Source organism: Lineus longissimus, chromosome 5, assembly GCF_910592395.1.
Source record: "Lineus longissimus chromosome 5, tnLinLong1.2, whole genome shotgun sequence".
Lineage (NCBI taxonomy): Eukaryota > Metazoa > Nemertea > Pilidiophora > Heteronemertea > Lineidae > Lineus > Lineus longissimus.
The window spans coordinates 23,382,726-23,400,412 of record NC_088312.1 but is presented as its reverse complement, the minus strand read 5'-3'; the positions used below and the strand labels follow the sequence as shown (position 1 = coordinate 23,400,412).

The 17,687-nt window shown below is 42.1% G+C and overlaps 1 protein-coding gene and 2 non-coding genes across 3 annotated transcripts; 2 read left to right on the top strand and 1 right to left on the bottom strand.

Moving 5' to 3' along the window:
• Positions 1-1,557: 1,557 nt before the first annotated feature.
• LOC135488631 (homeobox protein vent1-like) lies at positions 1,558-10,356 on the bottom strand. Its single transcript, XM_064773275.1, has 4 exons — positions 10,204-10,356; positions 2,801-2,993; positions 2,222-2,601; positions 1,558-1,935 (listed from the first exon to the last, which is right to left on the bottom strand). Exons 1-4 carry the CDS (start codon positions 10,354-10,356, stop codon positions 1,558-1,560), a joined length of 1,104 nt encoding a protein of 367 aa, XP_064629345.1.
• On the top strand, positions 5,112-5,193 carry Trnas-gcu (transfer RNA serine (anticodon GCU)). Its single transcript has one exon. It is a non-coding gene; the product is annotated as a tRNA-Ser (tRNA).
• Positions 10,357-12,410: 2,054 nt separating the features above from the next.
• On the top strand, positions 12,411-12,492 carry Trnas-gcu (transfer RNA serine (anticodon GCU)). The gene has a single exon. It is a non-coding gene; the product is annotated as a tRNA-Ser (tRNA).
• The last annotated feature ends 5,195 nt before the right edge of the window (positions 12,493-17,687 follow it).

Genomic DNA, 17,687 nt, shown 5'->3' with positions numbered 1-17,687 from the left:
CAGCAGCCTCAGTCTCCTCCAAATAGAAGCCTGTCCCCACGAAGGAGCAGTCTCATAGAGAAGCCTGTCTTACTAAGGATCCGTCCTAGTCATCTCTAAAGAGAAGCCTGTCTTACTAAGGATCCGTCTCAGTCATCTCTGAAGAGAGGCCTGTCTTACTAAGGATCCGTCCTAGTCATCTCTAAAGAGAGGCCTGTCTTACTAAGGATCCGTCCTAGTCATCTCTAAAGAGAGTCCTGTCTTACTAAGGATCCGTCCTAGTCATCTCTAAAGAGAGTCCTGTCTTACTAAGGATTCGTCTCAGTCATCTCTAAAGAGAGGCCTGTCTTACTAAGGATCCGTCCCAGTCATCTCTAAAGAGAGGCCTGTCCCTTAAGGAGCAGTCTTAGTTTCTCCAAATATAAGCCTGCCCCACGAAGAGCAGTCTCAGTCACCTCCAAAGAGAGGCCTCTCACTAAGGATCCGCCTCAAGCACCTCTAAATAGAGGCCTAAGGGACAGCCTTAGTTTCCTCCTAATAGAAGCCTGTCCCCACGAAGGAGTAATCTCAGTCACCTCTAAAGGGAGACCTGCGTCTCAGTCTCCTCTAAAGAGAGGCCCGTCCAGGGTGGTTGTTCCATTGTCTGTCCTCCATTAGCCTAATAGTGTTAACCTGTCAGAAAAACGTGGTCTTTTTGGTGGTGTAGTCACCTCTAAAGAGAGGTCAGCCGAGGAAAGCGTTGGGTGACCCGACAGAAAATGATGTAATACTTGAGCGCGAAATACATGAAAGAACAAAAATGGTATTCAGTTAACAATATAGATTCTCTATTTTCATGCTGACATAAATATCAATAAAATATTTACAATTTACAAAGGAAACGGGTGACTTTCATTACTGGTAATATTAGATAGAATGTAATCATATTAACCACTATCAGATATCTCTGGTGTAGTTTACGACTTGTATTCTTCATTTAGCACATTCATCACCGCCGCACAACGGGTACGTTATCCTCGCAGTTAGCATCATTGTTTCATCTTTGAAGCACATTATTTCACCATGGATAGGCCTACTCGTAGTGTCAGACATAATGGACAGCATGATCCAGTCCATACTCTTTGATGATATCAAAGATGGCAGACGTCACACAAGGCGACCAAAAGTCAGGTCACTCACAATCCAGGCACCGCATCATAGGTCGCGGACAGGTTAATACAAGACTTACAGACTGTCCCCGAGCTGATAACACAAGAGGTTGTACCAAGTCCGGTGCTTTTCGTCAGCCAAACCTTCATTTATCAACCCGCAGCTGGCACAAAACACAGTAAAATGCCCCAAACTGTAAAATAGTCTGTTATCATAGAAAAAACTGTTCTTAACACGTTGCACAGTGTGCAAGAAACAAGCACCATTTATATCCGTTTATCAACCACGGATATCTTCACCAATGTTGACACAAAATGTCTCCAAATATCGAGAAGGGCTTTCAAGCACCGAGGGAATGTCTATCCGAGAGAGTCCTTTTCGCGACGTCAGACTACTTGTAAAGACTAAAGACATCAGCCGGAGACAAGATTACACGTGCTGCTGTCCCGTTTGGTGTAATCCGTTTTGATTCGCCGTCCTCGGCGGCGAAGTCATATTGACGAAATGGGATTTACTGGCGTTCTGTAACATCTGCGCATGGGGACCGTAGTATACCGGAGTCGCCTGCTGGCCAACGTGCGATGTCATCTGCTGCTGGTAAGGCATCATGGGTACGTATTGTTGGTACATCGGATGGACGGGCACCGGACTGGAACCGACTCTGTAACCATGCTGGCCTCCCATGTTGTGTTGGTATGGCAACGGCGACATGACTCCTGGTAACCATGGCGACTGTTCCTGTGAGGTCACGTGGGTGCTGTCAACTGGTCGCTTCCTCCATCTGGCACGCTTGTTTTGGAACCAAACCTGGAAAAATGACAAAACTCTATAAATAACATGCAAATATGAAATAAAACTTTCAAGGAAGGTCACAAGGGAGAAAAACAACATGTGCTATTTAAGCAACACGTGACAGCCATTAGGTCTATTTTCCAGGTGTAACGATGCAGTTAATATGAATAGTCTCAATGATGTATTACAAGTGTAGTATTTTTCATGTGGTTTCATCGAAATAACTATACATGTGCTTGGATAAGAATTCTGAATAGGGATTGAACAACCTAAATAACGGGCGTAAAGTGTCGATTCTTACCTTAACCTTGGCTTCCTTGGTGTCCAAATCACTGGCCAATCGTTCCACCATGTCTGGCTCCGGATACTGGCATCGTGAAAACACTTGCTCAAGAACAGCAACCTGGTGAGGTTTGAAGATCGTACGGGACTTCTTTGGACCGGTGTTGGTCGGCGAGGGGGTGCCCCGTGCGCTGTCGGAGGACGGTGATGAACAGGGTGACGGATAGGAGGCGGTGGTAGCTGCCGGGGACCCGCGCCCGCTGTCCACGGATGACGTGGTCGACTTGCAAGGAGACGGCGTCGTCATCAGGGAGGTCAGGTCGGCTGCGATGGACTGGAACTGGGTGAATGACGTCATGGCGTTCGGGGACGGGATCTTCCTGGCTGTCTCCAAATAGTCTGAAAAAATATGAAATATTATATGTCAGATAACAAATACTTGGTTTCTTAATTAATTACGGTATTCATCATTGTGTCGTACACCGAAAGGTAAAAATTTATTGCAATACTGGATCGAAGAGGACTGATTGCGGTTGCGGTATGTCATTTGACTACCGTAGCTACAGAACACAGTTTATTATTATGATTACTAGCTCACCATTTTCATCCGGTTTCACTAGGTCTGCGATACTATGGAAGTTGACTCTCTTCCTCTTGGGCGTGTCTCTGGGTACCGCGGGCATCTGGCATAAAGGTGACTGGTGTTCGTAGGCCATGCTGTAAGGCTGGGGGTAGCCGGGCTGGTAGGACTGGAGGTGGAGATACTGTAGTTGCTGTTGCTCAAGCATCATCTGAAAAAAAGGATTTAAACAAATTAGGAAACTACGCCAAATCTACAAAATATGTGAAACGGAATTACATGTATAACTAAACTGTCAAAAGAAGTTGGTGGATGTTGAGACAATAGATTCGGCGACAACTAACCCGAAAACTTGCGGCAGGCTTTACCAAACACCGTCGGTGTTTATAGGGTCCAAAGGTGTAAGCAAATGTCAATAGCAGAAATGAGTTAAACGGTGCAATGGGAAAGTTACCTTTGATGTATATATAGTCCAGGAAGAAATAGTAAAATCACCGTCAGCTCCAAGACTAGACCTTCTGATGATGTTAGTATATCCGAAATAGAGTAATGATAACTAAATCCAATGGTGAAGTAAAGACTTGGTGCGTAGTTTCTGGAAGCTTGATGGGTTATGATTTCAGTTGAGTTCAGGAGACCTAATAAAGGGCCTACGTCGATGGCCCTTGCACGCCGGGTTCTCATTGGTCAGGGGCGCGAGACAAAAGAACTCCTGTCACTTCAATTACGCGAGTTGAGTTGTGACACTTTCCAATCAAGCGCACTAATTAGTGCGTCCCACGGCGAGATATTTAACAAACGTAATCACCTAAATTACTTCACTTGGTCTAGAACAATCGACCGACGGATTCTTAATTGAGTTTGTTTAGCAAGAGCTGGGACTGAGTAGAGTTTAATGCTCTCCGCCATCTTGAGATGATTGGTCAATTATTCAACACCTTGGCTCTATTATATGGTGACAGATTGTTTGTTTCAAGAATGTTACTTCGACACCGCAGTGAAAACTGCAAAGTGTTAACCCCAAGCACGAAAACTTGTCCATTAAGTCTTGAATAGGGCGATAGACTTTAAGTCTCATTACAATCAACAGGAATTATGATCGTGAAAATATAATTCGTTCCTAATCCTTGTTTGTTCATGTGTGATTTCTGGAGTTTGGTGACGATTTCCTGTGAGGAGTTGGTTTTTATTAAAATTCATTATAACGTGTTAAGGCTCCATTTCCCGTCCCATTTGTCAGACAACATGAGACAACATCCTTTAATAATGGCCGACGCACGGGATTAATGTTATTGTAAAATAAACACAGTGTAAAGTATTAGTGGCAGTTTAACATCATTTCCCATTTCCGGTGATATGACTCTTGGTACCTTTTTGGAAAATGAGAAAGTAATTTTTGTCCGTAAAAATGATTTGAAAAACAAGAAATCTTTATGAATTCTTTGTGATATGTTAACGTATTCGTAAACGAATGAATGGCTGGAAACAATCTACATGTACATGTACGTGTACTTTTACATGTCGGCGGCACAAAATGCCAAGAATCTTGATGTCATTGATCACCACGAAGCTATGGGGCCAGAAGACTTGTGATCGTAAAACGAGGAGAAAATTAAATTATGTATATCTTAATAATCACCACATGTTTATAATACAATGTATTTGTCAAATAATCGAATAATTTTGTCTATAATAGGCTTCGCAATCCGGATTGAAGGAATTCTGGAAATTAAAATTGTCGATAAATGCATTTTGCATACTTCATACGCCATCATTCGTTGTAAGGGAGGCGAAACCTGTCTATTATTAAATGTACAGACCTTCAATCAAAGAGATGACAGTTTGCCTGAATCCTCGCCAATCACACCGACAAATTGTCTTAATTAGCTTAATTAGTGAACGCGGTAGATGTGCTTGTGACCACACAGTCATGTGGGCCTATTCAATTAATCATCTAATTACATAATTAGCAGAGGTGAAAGACAATTGACTGCAGCGCAAAGCCGCAATTAGGTAATTACAAACGCGTTTGTAAACACTAATAAAGGTCTTTGTTGTTTTGGGAGTAATTGGTGATTTCTGATTGGAAATTCTTATACAAACTATAGGCTTTTGTTAGCTTGAAATACGATTGCTACGTCACTTCAAGGCGCCGGTCGATAATCAATCAATAATGATGCTAAGAATGTAAATATAAGTGTGTGCCGATTCAAAGAGCCAATTGTTGTTTCACTTGATCAGAAAGAATCAGTGTTGATTACAGCTGGGGCACGCCAGATTAACTGACACGATGATTGTTGTGTACGCAGTAGACCTGCTTAATCATCACGACGAGGTGGCCGAGTGGTTAAGGCGATGGACTGCTAATCCATTGGGCTCTGCCCGCGTGGGTTCGAATCCCATCCCCGTCGATCCTTTTGCGGTTTTTTTAATCTCATAAACAGGTAACACAAACAAATTAGTAAAAGATGCTTGTAGCTCATGTAACCGCGAATTCTACCAGAGTCTTTCAATGAACTCAGCATGGTTCTATCATGGAGGTACTCGGAAACTTCCTTGATTCTATCAAGGCTACATCGACCATTTTTTCGCTTCAAATCCCTCGTTAATGGTCATGCATTATCGGATTTTTGACAAATCTTTGATAAATGACTGCATGGAAATATATTTTTCAAACACATCCTTTATTACATGGAAATACCTTTTTTTGAAGTAGATATTTGATCACACGGAAGTCATTTTTTAGATGGCAATTTTTGACTGCATTATGTACTAGGTACTATGTTTAGTCAGTGTGTAAAATCGCCATAACTCGGAGTCGTTACCTTCTGAAGTGAACTGGAGGTGCCAATGCGGAACTGATTGAAGCGAGTCTTCAGCTATGTCCCAGGTCTTTGGACTCATTATTGACAAAACTGTCGAAGATGCTGACGCCATGATGTTGTGGACAAGGGATATGAATTGATTCGGCCAAAATCCCAGTAGAAATAAACACTGTACAGACGCCTGCCGACTCTATCTTGATCCTCAATGTATTGACATTGCTCAGCTTCTAGAGAATGGGCCGAGGCTACGGAGGCAATACCGCTGGATGACCAGTATGGTCGTCTCCGGCCACGCGGATCATAGTCTGCGCCAGCATCAGCTACATGAACGATTTACAATCAGACTCATTGATAATTAACACGTACTGTAATTATCTAATAATGGAACCCCGGAAATCGTTATGGAAACTTCAGAGGGAAATGCAAACAAAAGTTTGCAGTCAAAGGTGTTATCCACTTTATATATATAAAGGAGAATACTATCTACACAGAGAACATTCCTCTTAACACACCTACTAAGGTGCGAAATAGGTAATTAACTATTGTTAGCAATGAACTTCCAATTAATACAATCATTTACCCATATATTCGCCAGATTAAGCCAATTAATGTAATTGGAGAGAGGCACTGCCTGTCGGTGGGTGTGGTAACGTCATATGTCGCCAAAGCGTTTGGTATCAACGGGTGCTGGTTACCCGGTTGTATCGAACTGCTTAACACGAAAGCCGTGTACATGTCTATCAAAACACGTTTATCATTGATTTTCCATTGAATTCTACTTGTCCGTGGAGTATATCAGATATAGACATTCAAGGTACAATGCCTTTATTTTGTTCATTGTTTCCTATTAGCCTTTGGTTTCTGTTGGCCAGGATTCATACTGGCGATAAACCATTCAATTATTTGAACTCAGTTATTGTGGACTCAAATTAATGTGGTCAAAAGAGGGATCCATGAATTAATATTGGAGACAAACCAGAGTTCACATTGAATAGTTAAAACTCCAGCTCCATTCCTCGTCCTGTCACCCGCTAAGACGATTTAGGATGACCGGGAGTCGAACTCCATCAATTCTCTCATGCAGTGAGATCGTGGCATATAGTTCCGCGGATCGCCGCTTGGCTCTGATCCAGTGAGATCGTGGCATATAGTTCCGCGGATCGCCGCTTGGCTCTGATCCAGTGAGATCGTGGCATATAGTTCCGCGGATCGCCGCTTGGCTCTGATCCAGTGAGATCGTGGCATATAGTTCCGCGGATCGCCGTTTGGCACTGTTTAGTCCCCAAGAATTGAATTTTAGAGCTTTTTGTATAGTTTAGTAAAGTTTATATTATTAAGTGCTTTACTCACTTTATTCAACAGCGATATGAATTGTTCCGTGAACTTCATCTACGATTTCCTCCTCCCTTTTACTTACATTGCAAGATTTGCTTTTGGTATAGGCAGACACTGTCTCCATCAGACAATAATTACATCTTCAAAAAAGTACCGACATTAAATTTGTAAGTTTGAAACTGTAGGGGCATTGCATTTAAGGAATTGTTTTGCTTTTTTTGCCCCCTTTCCTGAAATTTACCTGCAATATAAAATTTTTCCGAATAAAGATGTATACACGTACATGTATATAAAGTGTATATTCAATGCCTAGTATAGTACGTACATGCAATTGGAAAGACACAAATTTAACTTTTAGTTTAAATTCTAAAAAATTAACCAGCTTTACTATGCGCATATTTATCTCTTCTCTGTTTGTCATTTGACTTTATTTTTCGATCAGTGCCTTTTCTAGAGCCACTGCTTGTTACTCAGACTAGGAGTGTACATGTTTGGGCGCCGGAACATACAATTTCCATATAAACAATTTATATAGCATACGAAATGTGTCTGAACTTTTTGAAATAAATTTATCTTGAAGTCATAAAAACGGATTGAAAAATGCATCAAATGAATGATTGTAATATAAAACTTGCACAAAGCGTAACTTCATTCTCGTCGCTGACTGTAATTTAAGTGCGAGCATGTGATTTAATTTCATTCGGAACAGAGTGACTCACGACAGCCCCACAGTAGAACATCAGTGTCACGATTTACATCGCGACGTACATTTCACGGCGTTATAAGGCATCACCCGGAGGGCCATCAGGCGGGCACTAAATTGATTGTGTGGCATATTGACGAGACAGGTAACGCCTATTGACCCAGAGTCACTATTTATATCAATTGAGGTTGATATCAATGCGAATACTAGTATTCCGTATATCTGAGGCTGTTCAACTGTCAATCTGTCTCTTTTGCCATTGCCGTCAGTTGCGACATTCAAATAGAAAATGCAACCGTGATGAATGTCATTCACGTTCTGGGCGAGAAGCAGCAGCGGAAGGTGTTGAGTAGAGGTGTGGAAAGGCTACACGGAAATACATGTAGGCAAGTCGCGCCATTGGTTAACGTCGCAAAGTTACACACCAGCTTGATTTCTAGCGGCTGATCTGACCACTCACGTGCATGACAGTACTTACCACGGAAACTAAACCTAGTAGGCCTGTAGTGTCGGTGACGATACTCATGCATGCATGCGACTAATCATCGTACGGAGATTCAAACGTATATTGGGAGATTTTGCAGGCTTACATCTTGACTCCCGCCGGCTTCACAGCTATCTCATTTTCGACAGCGTCTCATCAGTAGTTTGTTTCGCCACATAATCAAACGGGATGCCACATTCTGCCTCTTGGATTACAATTCTCGAAACGCAAAGCTTCCATGAGGCAGGCAACCCGTGATTTAATAGTAAGATCAGGTAGATGAAGTTGAGAAGTTAATAGACGGCATGAAAAACTTCTGGCGGGATATTCATAGACTACAGTCGTACTCCAGTCACTTGAGCTGGAGAGAGCACGTTGCAACTTTCCGTGGTAAAGTGACATCATGTCATGTAAAGTGACATTATAGTGTTTGAATCGGTGCTGGATCAAGAACCCAAGTTGGTGCCACACCAGTGATAGAGAGGTTAAAGCTGGCACCACCCTCCAACTCTGGCGTCCTGAGGAGTTCGACTGAACTCCGCTCGCCGCTGAATCGGTAGCACACCTTGCTGCTTCAGGCTTTCATTGGCGTTCGCCGGAGTCCAAAATCAAACTAGTTTAATACCTGGCGTCGAGTGGAGTTCGGCGGCGTCCAGCGACAGCAAGTCATAGCACACCTAGGAGTTTTTTGGCGTTCAGATACTGGCGGCCAAAAAACTCCACTGGACGCCGAAGTTAGAGTCAGGTGCGGGCTTCCGAAATATGAAAACGTGTTCCAGCCGCAGTGAAAGTGTTCCAATACTTTGTACATGTACAGGCCAGGTTCGCCAGTTTCTATCGACAGTTGTAGGGTTTTAGAAATGTGGACAGTTTACGATTCTCCTTTCAAATGATCTCTCCTCAGACCACTGTGGCACTATCTTGAGTCGTTTTCGTTCTCCAATCAAAGTCCGAAGTCTCTCTAATACATAGCGTACGTAGGCAGTGCTGGTACTGCATGGCGTCCTGTATTTAGCAAGATTGTCAGCTGTGTCCTTTCAACATGGCGGAATAGGATCATCAGATTAAGAAGAGGAATGCTGAAATGAAGTAGATCTTGCACGTAGAATCGTCAGTAAAGGAGATTCAACACCATGAATGTGTCACACCTACCGCATGTGACTAACTTCACGACTAATTACGACGAGGCAGAAATATCACAATCAAATGTAGTTCTTGTATACGCCGAACAGCTTTTGTTAGTCTACGTCCCTCCTCCAATCCTAGCCATAGGAGTCGCAGGGAATATACTGTCGTTCCTCGTGTTTACCAGACCAACTTACCGCCTTTCGTCAGCTTGTCTCTTTCTACAAATCCTCGCCATTTTCGACATCGCTTATATTATTGTGTATCACTTTCAAAGTTATGTGGTGATGTTTGTGCCGTCAATTGCAAGAACGCTTGGAGACTTTTACTGCAAGGAGCATATCTACCTCTCGTACATTTGCGCGGGAACTGCCTATTGGATTCTTGTTTTTATGACTGTTGATCGTTTCATAGCAATTTGGTTTCCTCTCCGTGCGGTGGCGCTGTGCACAAGAAAACGCACCAAAATAATTTGTGTTGTTGTCCCAATTTTAGCAGTGCTGACACTGAGCCCAAATTTAACCCGGAAGTACAAGCCGAACGCCGCCGGGTCTGTTCATCAAATATGTTTTTTTGAACCAAAATGGTTGCACACAGCAATGTATTTTCTACAGTCTTTCGTCTGGTTTTATCCGCCGCCGGTCCTAGTATTTTTTCTCAATATTGGCATAGTGGTTGCCATGCGTAGGAGTGCGCATGTGCGGAAGCACATGCAAGAGGGTTACACAAGCAAGACAGCGGAGTCCCCGCAGGTGAACGTCATGCTTTTCGTCGTATCATCTGCCTTTATAATGTGTCTATTTCCGTGTCTAATCGACTATTTCTATTTTGAAATTTTTGCGAAGCCGGAGAATACCTACGAATTGCTTTTGCGTCTGGTCAGCATACGAGTAGTGACGGTATTGCTTCTTATCAACAGTTCTGCTAATTTCTATCTCTATTGTCTCACCTCCTCAAGATTTCGTAAGGATCTGGAAAAACTTTTCTTCTTAAAGCGGAACAAGGAATCCACTTCTATTGTCACCAAAGCTTCCACTGCCTCGAGAAACGATCCTTCTTTGTAGGAGGTAAACACTAGATCATTAATAGTTGCCAGACTCATTCTCAAAATCGTTCCATTCTGATGGGAAGGTTGGGGATAAAACTGTTAAGCATCGCTGAGTTTTACCAGGCCGAGGCCGAATAACAAAAACATAATGATCAGTAAAAGCATTTGGTAAACGGTTAATTTAATTTAGTCAGATATCATCTTCAGTGATACTTATCTTTAGTGGTTGACCCGTATAATGATCCTGAACTTACATGGTAGATTCTGGCGAAACTATGTCATTGATTTAGATAGAGATCATGCAGCGGGTGTCAACTTTGACCTGATATGAAATATTGGTAAAGCACGCTCCATGCGATCAAATGTATTCGCTAGTTGTCATCGCAGGGCAGATGACGATATCAGGGAGCTTACATTAAAGCATCGTTCGGGATCACTGGAGGAGCGTCAATTCAATATTAAGGATCTCGCAGGAACGCTGTGATTTCCTGTGAGGCGTTGTTTAAACACAGTGTAAAGTATAAGGGGCAGTTTAACATCATTTCCCATTTCCGGTGATATGACTCTTGGTACCTTTTTGGAAAATGAGAAAGTAATTTTTGTCCGTAAAAATGATTTGAAAGTTAAGAAATCTTTATGAATTCTTTGTGATATGTTAACGTATTTGTAAACGACTAAGAAATCTTTATGAATTCTTTGTGATATGTTAACGTATTTGTAAACGACTAAGAAATCTTTATGAATTCTTTGTGATATGTTAACGTATTTGTAAACGACTAAGAAATCTTTATGAATTCTTTGTGATATGTTAACGTATTTGTAAACGACTAAGAAATCTTTATGAATTCTTTGTGATATGTTAACGTATTTGTAAACGACTAAGAAATCTTTATGAATTCTTTGTGATATGTTAACGTATTTGTAAACGACTAAGAAATCTTTATGAATTCTTTGTGATATGTTAACGTATTTGTAAACGACTAAGAAATCTTTATGAATTCTTTGTGATATGTTAACGTATTTGTAAACGACTAAGAAATCTTTATGAATTCTTTGTGATATGTTAACGTATTTGTAAACGACTAAGAAATCTTTATGAATTCTTTGTGATATGTTAACGTATTTGTAAACGACTAAGAAATCTTTATGAATTCTTTGTGATATGTTAACGTATTTGTAAACGACTAAGAAATCTTTATGAATTCTTTGTGATATGTTAACGTATTTGTAAACGACTGAATGGCTCCAAACAATCATCATGTACGTGTACTTTTACATGTGGGCGGCACAAAATGCCACGATCTTGAATCTTGATGTCATTGATCACCACGAAGCTATGAAGTCTAGAAGACTTGTGATCGTAAAACGAGGAGAAAATTAAATTATGTAGATCTTAATAATCACCACATGTTTATAATACAATGTATTTGTCAAATAATCGAATAATTTTGTCTATAATAGGCTTCGCAATCCGGATTGAAGGAATTCTGGAAATTAAAATTGTCGATAAAATGCATTTTGCATACTTCATACGCCATCATTCGTTGTAAGGGAGGCGAAACCTGTCTACTATTAAATGTACAGACCTTCAATCAAAGAGATGACAGTTTGCCTGAATCCTCGCCAATCACACCGACAAATTGTCTTAATTAGCTTAATTAGTGAACGCGGTAGATGTGCTTGTGACCACACAGTCATGTGGGCCTATTCAATTAATCATTTAATTACATAATTAGCAGAGGTGAAAGACAATTGACTGCAGCGCAAAGCCGCAATTAGTTAATTACAAACGCGTTTGTAAACACTAATAAAGGTCTTTGTTGTTTTGGGAGTAATTGGTGATTTCTGATTGGAAATTCTTATACAAACTATAGGCTTATGTTAGCTTGAAATACGATTGCTACGTCACTTCAAGGCGCCGGTCGATAATCAATCAATAATGATGCTAAGAATGTAAATATAAGTGTGTGCCGATTCAAAGAGCCAATTGTTGTTTCACTTGATCAGAAAGAATCAGTGTTGAGTACAGCTGGGGCAAGCCAGATTAACTGACACCTTGAACTGACACGATGATTGTTGTGTACGCAGTAGGCCTCAGTAATCATCACGACGAGGTGGCCGAGTGGTTAAGGCGATGGACTGCTAATCCATTGGGCTCTGCCCGCGTGGGTTCGAATCCCATCCCCGTCGATCCTTTTGCGGTTTTTTAATCTCATAAACAGGCTACATCGACCATTTTTCGCTTCAAATCCCTCGTTAATGGTCATGCATTATCTGATTTTTGGCAAATCTTTGATAAATGACTGCATGGAAATATATTTTTCAAACACATCCTTTATTACATTGAAATACCTTTTTTTGAAGTAGATATTTAATCACACGGAAGTCATTTTTTAGATGGCAATTTTTGACTGCATTATGTACTAGGTACTATGTTTAGTCAGTGTGTAAAATCGCCATAACTCGGAGTCGTTACCTTCTGAAGTGAACTGGAGGTGCCAATGCGGAACTGATTGAAGCGAGTCTTCAGCTATGTCCCAGGTCTTGGACTCTTTATTGACAAAACTGTCGAAGATGCTGACGCCATGATGTTGTGGACAAGGGATATGAATTGATTCGGCCAAAATCCCAGTAGAAATAAACACTGTACAGACGCCTGCCGACTCTATCTTGATCCTCAATGTATTGACATTGCTCAGCTTCTAGAGAATGGGCCGAGGCTACGGAGGCAATACCGCTGGATGACCAGTATGGTCGTCTCCGGCCACGCGGATCATTGTCTGCGCCAGCATCAGCTACATGAACGATTTACAATCAGACTCATTGATAATTAACACGTACTGTAATTATCTAATAATGGAACCCCGGAAATCGTTATGGAAACTTCAGAGGGAAATGCAAACAAAAGTTTGCAGTCAAAGGTGTTATCCACTTTATATATATAAAGGAGAATACTATCTACACAGAGAACATTCCTCTTAACACACCTACTAAGGTGCGAAATAGGTAATTAACTATTGTTAGCAATGAACTTCCAATTAATACAATCATTTACCCATATATTCGCCAGATTAAGCCAATTAATGTAATTGGACAGAGGCACTGCCTGTCGGTGGGTGTGGTAACGTCATATGTCGCCAAAGCGTTTGGTATCAACGGGTGCTGGTTACCCGGTTGTATCGAACTGCTTAACACGAAAGCCGTGTACATGTCTATCAAAACACGTTTATCATTGATTTTCCATTGAATTCTACTTGTCCGTGGAGTATATCAGATATAGACATTCAAGGTACAATGCCTTTATTTTGTTCATTGTTTCCTAGTAGCCTTTGGTTTCTGTTGGCCAGGATTCATACTGGCGATAAACCATTCAATTATTTGAACTCAGTTATTGTGGACTCAAATTAATGTGGTCAAAAGAGGGATGAATTTATATTGGAGACAAACCAGAGTTCACATTGAATAGTTAAAACTCCAGCTCCATTCCTCGTCCTGTCGCCCGGTAAGACGATTTAGGATGACCGGGAGTCGAACTCCATCAATTCTCTCATGCAGTGAGATCGTGGCATATAGTTCCGCGGATCGCCGCTTGGATCCAGTGAGATCGTGGCATATAGTTCCGCGGATCACCGCTTGGCTCTGATCCAGTGAGATCGTGGCATATAGTTCCGCGGATCACCGCTTGGCTCTGATCCAGTGAGAACGTGGCATATAGTTCCGCGGATCACCGCTTCGCTCTGATCCAGTGAGATCGTGGCATATAGTTTCGCGGATCGCCGCTTGGCTCTGATCCAGTAAGATCGTGGCATATAGTTCCGCGGATCACCGCTTGGCTCTGATCCAGTGAGATCGTGGCATATAGTTCCGCGGATCGCCGCTTGACTCTGATCCAGTGAGATCGTGGCATATAGTTCCGCGGATCGCCGCTTGGCTCTGATCCAGTGAGATCGTGGCATATAGTTCCGCGGATCGCCGCTTGGCTCTGATCCAGTGAGATCGTGGCACATAGTTCCGCGGATCACCGCTTGGCTCTGATCCAGTGAGATCGTGGCATATAGTTCCGCGGATCGCCGCTTGGCTCTGATCCAGTGAGATCGTGGCATATAGTTCCGCGGATCGCCGCTTGGCTCTGATCCAGTGAGATCGTGGCATATAGTTCCGCGGATCGCCGCTTGGCACTGTTTAGTCCCCAATAATTGAATTTTAGAGCTTTTTGTATAGTTTAGTAAAGTTTATATTATTAAGTGCTTTACTCACTTTATTCAACAGCGATATGAATTGTTCCGTGAACTTCATCTACGATTTCCTCCTCCCTTTTACTTACATTGCAAGATTTGCTTTTGGTATAGGCAGACACTGTCTCCATCAGACAATAATTACATCTTCAAAAAAGTACCGACATTAAATTTGTAAGTTTGAAACTATAGGGGCATTGCATTTAAGGAATTGTTTTGCTTTTTTTGCCCCCTTTCCTGAAATTTATCTGCAATATAAAATTTTTCCGAATAAAGATGTATACACGTATATAAAGTGTATATTCAATGCCTAGTATAGTACGTACATGCAATTGGAAAGACACAAATTTAACTTTTAGTTTAAATTCTAAAAAATTAACCAGCTTTACTATGCGCATATTTATCTCTTCTCTGTTTGTCATTTGGCTTTATTTTTCGATCAGTGCCTTTTCTAGAGCCACTGCTTGTTACTCAGACTAGGAGTGTACATGTTTGGGCGCCGGAACATACAATTTCCATATAAACAATTTATATAGCATACGAAATGTGTCTGAACTTTTTGAAATAAATTTATCTTGAAGTCATAAAAACGGATTGAAAAATGCATCAAATGAATGATTGTAATATAAAACTTGCACAAAGCGTAACTTCATTCTCGTCGCTGACTGTAATTTAAGTGCGAGCATGTGATTTAATTTCATTCGGAACAGAGTGACTCACGACAGCCCCACAGTAGAACATCAGTGTCACGATTTACATCGCGACGTACATTTCACGGCGTTATAAGGCATCACCCGGAGGGCCATCAGGCGGGCACTAAATTGATTGTGTGGCATATTGACGAGACAGGTAACGCCTATTGACCCAGAGTCACTATTTATATCAATTGAGGTTGATATCAATGCGAATACTAGTATTCCGTATATCTGAGGCTGTTCAACTGTCAATCTGTCTCTTTTGCAATTGCCGTCAGTTGCGACATTCAAATAGAAAATGCAACCGTGATGAATGTCATTCACGTTCTGGGCGGGAAGCAGCAGCGGAAGGTGTTGAGTATGAGGTGTGGAAAGGCTACACGGAAATACATGTAGGCCCCTATACGCATTCACACAAAGTTACACACTTGCTTGATTTCTAGCGGCTGATCTGACCACTCACGTGCATGACAGTACTTACCACGGAAACTAAACCTAGTAGGCCTGTAGTGTCGGTGACGTTACTCATGCATGCATGCGACTAATTATCGTACGGAGATTCAAACGTATATTGGGAGATTTTGCAGGCTTACATCTTGACTCCCGCCGGCTTCACAGCTATCTCATTTTCGACATCGTCTCATCAGTAGTTTGTTTCGCTACATAATCAAACGGGATGCCACATTCTGCCTCTTTGATTACAATTCTCGAAACGCAAAGCTTCCATGAGGCAGGCAACCCGTGATTTAATAGTAAGATCAGGTAGATGAAGTTGAGAAATTAATTGACGGCATGAAAAACTTCTGGCGGGATATTCATAGACTACAGTCGTACTCCAGTCACTTGAGCTGGAGAGAGCACGTTGCAACTTTCCGTGGTAAAGTGACATCATGTCGTGCAAATAATGATGACGTCACTCTGTTTCGGAAGTTCGCGTCTTGAGTGGAGTCAGTGGATCACATGGGTCCGCACTCTGACCGATTTTTGTTGCTGTGTCGGGGAAGGCAGATCACGGCAACGTTCAGCGACATTTGTAGGCAGAACTCAGCATTGTAATGAACTGCTTTGGTTATGCATTAAACAGAGCTTTGTGACATTAGGCCTATAGTGTTTGAATCGGTGCTGGATCAATAACCCAAGTTGGTGCCACACCAGTGATAGAGAGGTTAAAGCTGGCACCACCCTCCAACTCTGGCGTCCAGAGGAGTTCGACTGAACTCCGCTCGCCGCCGCTCGCCGCTGAATCGGTAGCACACCTTGCTGCTTCAGGCTTTCATTGGCGTTCGCCGGAGTCCAAAATCAAACTAGTTTAATACCTGGCGTCGAGTGGAGTTCGGCGGCGTCCAGCGACAGCAAGTCATAGCACACCTAGGAGTTTTTTGGCGTTCAGATACTGGCGGCCAAAAAACTCCACTGGACGCCGAAGTTAGAGTCAGGTGCGGGCTTCCGAAATATGAAAACGTGTTCCAGCCGCAGTGAAAGTGTTCCAATACTTTGTACATGTACAGGCCAGGTTCGCCAGTTTCTATCGACAGTTGTAGGGTTTTAGAAATGTGGACAGTTTACGATTCTCCTTTCAAATGATCTCTCCTCAGACCACTGTGGCACTATCTTGAGTCGTTTTCGTTCTCCAATCAAAGTCCGAAGTCTCTCTAATACATAGCGTACGTTGACAGTGCTGGTACTGCATGGCGTCCTGTATTTAGCAAGATTGTCATCTGTGTCCTTTCAACATGGCGGAATAGGATCATCAGATTAAGAAGAGGAATGCTGAAATGAAGTAGATCTTGCAATCGTCAGTAAAGGAGATTCAACACCATGAATGTGTCACACCTACCGCATGTGACTAACTTCACGACTAATTACGACGAGGCAGAAATATCACAATCAAATGTAGTTCTTGTATACGCCGAACAGCTTTTGTTAGTCTACGTCCCTCCTCCAATCCTAGCCATAGGAGTCGCAGGGAATATACTGTCGTTCCTCGTGTTTACCAGACCAACTTACCGCCTTTCGTCAGCTTGTCTCTTTCTACAAATCCTCGCCATTTTCGACATCGCTTATATTATTGTGTATCACTTTCAAAGTTATGTGGTGATGTTTGTGCCGTCAATCGCAAGAACGCTTGGAGACTTTTACTGCAAGGAGCATATCTACCTCTCGTACATTTGCGCGGGAACTGCCTATTGGATTCTTGTTTTTATGACTGTTGATCGTTTCATAGCAATTTGGTTTCCTCTCCGTGCGGTGGCGCTGTGCACAAGAAAACGCACCAAAATAATTTGTGTTGTTGTCCCAATTTTAGCAGTGCTGACACTGAGCCCAAATTTAACCCGGAAGTACAAGCCGAACGCCGCCGGGTCTGTTCATCAAATGTGTTTTTTTGAACCAAAATGGTTGCACACAGCAATGTATTTTCTACAGTCTTTCGTCTGGTTTTATCCGCCGCCGGTCC

Coding starts and splice junctions, on each gene's coding strand:
- LOC135488631 (XM_064773275.1), bottom strand. CDS start 10,356: ATGAGTCTGGCAACTATTAATGATCTAGTGTTTACCTCCTACAAAGAA. Junction 2,994..10,203: donor CCTTACGAAATCTTGAGGAG/GTGAGACAATAG, acceptor CCTTTTTTTCAG/ATGATGCTTGAGCAACAGCA. Junction 2,602..2,800: donor AGTGAAACCGGATGAAAATG/GTGAGCTAGTAA, acceptor ATATTTTTTCAG/ACTATTTGGAGACAGCCAGG.